This window comes from Tupaia chinensis, unplaced genomic scaffold (genome assembly GCF_000334495.1).
Source record: "Tupaia chinensis unplaced genomic scaffold, TupChi_1.0 Scaffold000201_1, whole genome shotgun sequence".
Lineage (NCBI taxonomy): Eukaryota > Metazoa > Chordata > Mammalia > Scandentia > Tupaiidae > Tupaia > Tupaia belangeri.
Genome location: NW_006159676.1, coordinates 720,835 through 726,776, shown reverse-complemented (window position 1 = coordinate 726,776; position 5,942 = coordinate 720,835). Strand labels below are relative to the sequence as shown.

Here is a 5,942-nt window from a genome sequence, read left to right as displayed (position 1 = left end):
AAACCTCAAAAAAAAAAAAAAAAAAAAAAAAAAACAAAGCATGTCAGTATTTGGGGTCTGCCAGGTGGAGTGGTGGTTAAGAGCGTTGAACTCCCACATGGCTGACCATATTTTGAGTCCCGGACCTGGCAGTTTGCATTCTCACTTTCCCTGTCTGTCTGTCTCATAAGTACATGCAACCTTTGGCAATTAAAAAGTAGTAACTTGGGGACCAGCAGTTAGCATAATGGCTATGTTGCTGAACTCCCACATAGTTGACCGCGGTTCACGTCCCGGACCCGGTGGCTTAAAACTCACGCCAGGCGTGTGTGCGTGCGTGCCCAAGATCCCGAGAGGAGAAAGGAGGAGAAGGGATTGCAGCGTGGCCATCCCCTCTGGGGGGTGATTTCTCGCTTTCTGTCTCTGTGTCTCTCTCTGTCTGTCTGGCGAGCGCACGCACCCTATAGCAAAAACCTATCCCCCCCAAAAAAAATTAGTAACTTGGGGCCGGCAGGTAGTGTGGTGGTTAATGGACTGTACTCCCACTTGGCTGACTGCAGTTCTAGCCTCGTACCTGGCGACTTGTTTTTTTTCTCTCTTCTGTCTCTCTGTAAGTGCTCATGTCCTATAGCAAATTAAAAAATAATAATAAATACAATTTTAAAATAATTTCTTTGAGAGACTGGCTATAGGGCACATGCGCTCACCAGAGAGACAGAAAACAAGAAATCACACCCCAGGGGGGATGGCCATGCTGCAGTCCGTTCTCCTCTACCCTTCTCTTGGGATTTTAGGCATCCAGGACTCGAACTGTGGTTGACTACATGGAAGTCCAGAGACATAATCATTATGCCATCTGCTGGTCCCAAAAAATTTTAAGTTTTTTTTTTTTTTGAAGTAATAACTGAATACATTTTGTGAAATAGTCAACACTTAAATGGGCTCAGCTTTATCATAGGTCTGAGACATGGCTAGGCCTGATTCAGCTAGCCGACTGCTGGCTTTCCATCTTGCCCACCCAGGCCAGGGGTCTGTATGCAACACGTCCTTTATCTACTGCAGACTCTCTCCAAGGGGCTCCCCTTGGAAAGGGCTTAGAGTTCTTGCCAGCCCTGTGGTGACAGAATCTCAGAACCACTGGATCTTGGGGTGGGCAGAATCATGGCAAGACTCCAGCCTAGCACCTCAGTCACAGTGTCCTTTCTCTCTGTGACTGGTGGCCTTCCAGAGCTTCTCTTGCTAGACTGGACCCTCACATGGGCTGGCCGTGTGAGGAGGAGTGGCTCCTGAGGAACACAGCCAATCACCAACTCCTCTCCGCTCTCCCCACCAACTGAGGAGCCTTGCCTGTGGACTGCACTCCTAGTTGCAGGCACTGACCACCCTCCTCTGGATACCCCAAACCTCTCTTGTCCCTGTTACAAGGGGAGCCTCGGGAGGGTACAAGAGGAGGCAGACAATCAAGACTGTATTCTCAGTGGCCAGCAGATGGCGTGATTAAGGTGCTGGACATTCCCACATGGTGGACCACAGTTCGAGTCCCAGACCTAGTGACATGCTTTCTCACTTTCTCTTTCTCTGTGCCTCTCTCTGGTCAAATTAAAATAAATGAATAAGTAAATAAAATTAAATAATTCTCAGGATTGGTGGTGTGATGGTTAGGGGCACTGGATTCCCACGTGACTGACCACGGTTCGAGTCTGAGACTTGGTAGCTTGCTCTCTCTCGTTCTCACTCTGTCCCTTTCTGATCAAATTAAAAGAAAGAAGGAAGGAAGAAAGAAAGATTCAAACAATAGTAATAATTCTTTAAAAAAGAAAAGACTATCTTCTCACGAGACTGTATTCTTAGGTATCAGTAGGGCAGGTCAGTCTGTGTGTGTGGGTTCTTGCTCCTGGCAGGGTCTTTCTCTCTCCTTTCTCTTAGTCTGTCCCATAGCTCCCCCTGCTGGGCCACCTATGTCTTGCAGGAAGCTGGTCTCAGACACGCCACCACGTCTTTCCTGCTTTTTTGACTTCCTCAGCTCCAGAGACATCTCTGCTGGCCAGCCACTGACCCCAAGGCCACTCTGACTCCTCCCTCTCTCCATGTATTTTTTTCTCTTTTTAAATTTTATGTATTTATCCCGTAAGTGAGGGAGACATAGAGACAGAAAGAGAGAGGGACAGTACCCTCAACAGGGTCTTGATGACATAATCCTGCTCCAGCTTCAGGCAACCCCAGAATGCGGACACACACATATCCAGCCTACTCAAGGAGGTATGCAGAGGCTAACCCAGAACCTTCCCGTGTGGCTCTGGCTTGCAGAGCTTCACATTTTACCACTGCACCACTGTCCAGCCCCTCGCTATGCATTCTCTTTTCTGTGTGTCTAGAATGGTCTTAAAATCTTCCCCCACTGCTGGGGGGCTGGCAGATGGTACGTGGTTGAGGTGCTGGGCTCCTACAGGGCCAACCACAATTCAAGTCCTGGACCCAATGACTTGAAAATTACACCAGGCCCATGTGACCATCCTCTGGGAGGTGATTTCTCACTTTTCTTCTGTCTCCCAGTGAGCACATGGCAAAAAACTTTAAAAAAAAAAAAAAAAGAGAGACAAAAATTTTGTCTTTGAGGGACCAGCAGTTGGCGTAATGGCTATGTTGCTGCACTCCCATGTAGTCGGCCACGGTTTGAGTCCTGGACCGGTGGCTTAAACTCACGCCAGGCGCGTGTGCGTGCGTGCCAAGATCCCGAGAGGAGAATGGAGGAGAAGGGATTGCGGTGAGGCCATCCCCCCAGGGGGGAATTTCTCATCTTCTGTCTCTCTGTCTCTCTGTCTTTGTGGCGAGCATATGTGCCCTATGGCAAAAACCTCTTAAAAAATTGTTTTTTTCTTTGACTGGGTCAGGCTATACGGTTAAGTTGAGGGATTCTGACCCACAATTAGAATCATAGCCACTGCTATCCCACAAGTGGCACAGAGATCCATCAGGCCCCCTGGCCTCACCTCCTGGGCCCTCCAGGCCTTTCTCATGTGCTCTTCTTACCTTCTGCCCTCTTAGCTGGGGGAGCTCTCCCCCATTCCCATGCCCTTACCTAAGGCCCAGCCTTAGTACCCCCCTAATCTCATGCTCGTTCCTCCATAGAGCACAGCATGTTAGGATCTTCTCTTCAGCCCTGGGTGCTCCTTCCAGTAGTCAGCAAGGTTCTTGTTCATTTGTTTTTAAGGTTTCTTTATTTCTTCCATGAGCAAGAGAGTCAAAGAGAATGTGCATTCCCCCCAGCAGGGTCCTGATGCCACAATCCACCCTCAGCCTTAGCCAGGCTGGGTCCATGGTCACACAGAGCCCAGTGTACTCAGGGAGGCCTCCTGGTGCAAACCTGAAACCTTTCCCTGTGGGCCAGCCTCACACAAGGCATCTTTTAAATGTGACTTCTTCAGGAAGGATGAGACTCCTCCCCACCTGTAGGCGGACTCCTACTCGTAAACTGATTTCCCTTTGGAAGGCTTTGCTGAACTGTCCTCTCTGCCTACTGTCAGCCCTACAGCAGGGTGGCACCTGGGGCCCTCAAGTGGGGCCAGATCACCTCTGTGCTCCTTCCCCGTCTGAAGCTATCCTCACCATCGGGAGAAGGATCTGACTTCGGAGAATCGGCCTCTCCTCCTGATGTCAGAAGGAGATTTCTGCTCTTCCCCACTCACCCTCTGCATGCTCCGTAGGTTCCACTCCTATTGCTGGATTAGAAAGAAAGCGAACCCACCCTCTCAGGCCAAGCAGGCCACCTTCCCACGTAACTGGACACCTGGCAGCATTTGGTAACAACAGCCTGTACAAACCAGGTGCTGAGGGGTCACCCGAGAATTAACCTTTTTCTCTTTCTCTTTCAGTGGTTGATATCACAACAAGTATCCTTTTCTTGTTAGTACCATTCCCTTTAAGAAATCCTCTTTGAATATAAAGAATGTGTAGAAAACTTGGAATCCCACCTCACCACTTACCTTGTGAGTTTAGGCTTCGCCCCACAGACCATCTGGAAGATCCCTGTTCCCAAGAGGTCAGCAGCTTCCCACACGGTGCTGGCCCCTTTCCGCTCCCCTTTCTGCCGGCATCTAGCTCTGCACCTCGTCTGCAGCCGGTTCAGGGACCACTGGGAAATACGAGACTTCTGCAGTGTAGGGACTCTGAGCTGTGGCCCTTTTATAATTCCTTTACAGTTTGTTTATTTCCATGAGAGAGAGATAGAGAGATAAGTGCTCCCAACAGGGCCTTTAGGTGATCCACCTCAAGCCTCAGCCAGCCCAGTTCACAGGTACACGTGTGTAACCGGCCTGCTCCGGGAGGTCCCAGGACACTAACTCAGGACCTCTCCCGTGTGATCCAGTTGCATTACAGCTGCACCACCGCTTGGCCCCTGTGGCCCTTTTTAACTGACCTCTTTTTCAGTGTCTGTACATCCTTAACTTGACGTCACTAGATCCCGCAGTTTGAAGATGTTAAATTTGAAGCAGCCAGTCTGTTGTCAGAATTATACTGTCAAGAGGTAAGACCGTATTCAAGTTACTAAAAGCAGAGTACAGGTTGAACATCCCTAGTCCAAAAATCTGAAATCCAAAACACTGCACAAACCAAAACTTTTGAACATAGGCATGATACTAAAAGTGGAAAGTTCTAGGGACCAGCAGTTAGCGTCATGGCTGTGTCGCTGGACTCCCATGTAGCCGACCGCGATTCGAGTCCCTAAAACTTAAACTCACTCTGGACGCGTGTGTGTGCGTGCCCAAGATCCTGAGAGGAGAATGGAGGAGAAGGGATTGCGGTGTGGCCCCCCCTCCCGGGGGGTTGATTTCTCACTTTCTGTCTCTGTCTTTCTGGCGAGCACACACGCCTTTTAGCAAAAACCTCTTAAAAAAAAAAAAAGAAAAAAGTGGAAAATTCTGCTCCTAACCTTATAGCAGGTTGCAGCCAAAATGCTGTGGTATGCAAATGTTAGATCACCTTCAAGCTGTATATATAAGGTGTATCTGAAAGATGAGCACATCATATGTTTAGATTTGGGTCTTATCCCTAATATATCTCATTACGTACAGCTGACCCTTGAGCAAGAGGGATTTGAACAGCATAGGTCCATTTATATATGACCTTTTTTTTAATAAGTGTCCTAAAAATACAGTATAGTGGGACCAGCAGATGGCGTAATGGTTACATTACTGGACTCCCCCGTAGTCGACCATGGTTTTAAGTCCAGGACCTGGTGACTTGAAGCTCACACCAGGCACATGTGTGTACATGCCCAAATCCCAAGAGGAAAATGGAGGAGGAGAGATTGTGGCCATCCCTCCGGGGGAATATTTCTCATTTTCTGTCTCTTTCTCTCCAGCGAGTGCGTGTGCCCTATAGCAAAAGTCTCTATTTAAAAAAGTAATAATAGCAATATCTGTATAAATGTCTCTTATCAAGATTTTCTTCAAACCTTTTTCTAGCTTCTGTTATTGAAGGAGTATAGCATACACTGTATAGAACGTACAAAATATGTGTTAACTAGCTATTCAAGTAATGGATAAGGTTTTTGGTCAATAGTAGGCTATTGGCAGGTAAGTTTTGAGAGAATCAAAAGGTTTACCTCGGGGATCAGCGGATGGCATAATGGTTACATCCCTGGACTCCCACGTAGTTGACCCTGAGACTTAAAAAAAACTCGTGCCAGGCACATATGTGTGCGTGCCCAAAATCCTAAGAGGAGATTGCAGAAGGGATCGCAGCATGCCCATCCCCTCTGGAAGGTGATTTCTCACTTTCTGTCGCTCTGGTAAGTGCACGCACCCTGTAGCAAAAATCTCTCTTAAAAAAATTTTTGTGACCCTTGACATTGTTCAAGGGTCAACTTAGATGCACGTAATTCCAAAATCCAGAATGCTTCTGACCCCAAGCTTTTTTTTTTTTTTTTTGAGAGAGCTTTTCCCCATAGGGCAAGAGACGTC

The 5,942-nt window shown here is 47.9% G+C and overlaps 1 protein-coding gene across 3 annotated transcripts in view; it reads left to right on the top strand.

The window, feature by feature from the left end:
• Positions 1–5,942, top strand: part of MAU2 (MAU2 sister chromatid cohesion factor) — a gene marked incomplete at its 5' end in the record, with an annotated part of 55,291 nt that overhangs the window by 13,251 nt on the left and 36,098 nt on the right. For all 3 annotated transcript variants that reach the window (XM_006147153.2, XM_014587308.2, XM_014587307.2), the window contains 2 exon segments: positions 3,852–3,869; positions 4,439–4,504. In XM_006147153.2, coding sequence (XP_006147215.2) covers positions 3,852–3,869; positions 4,439–4,504 — 84 coding nt within the window.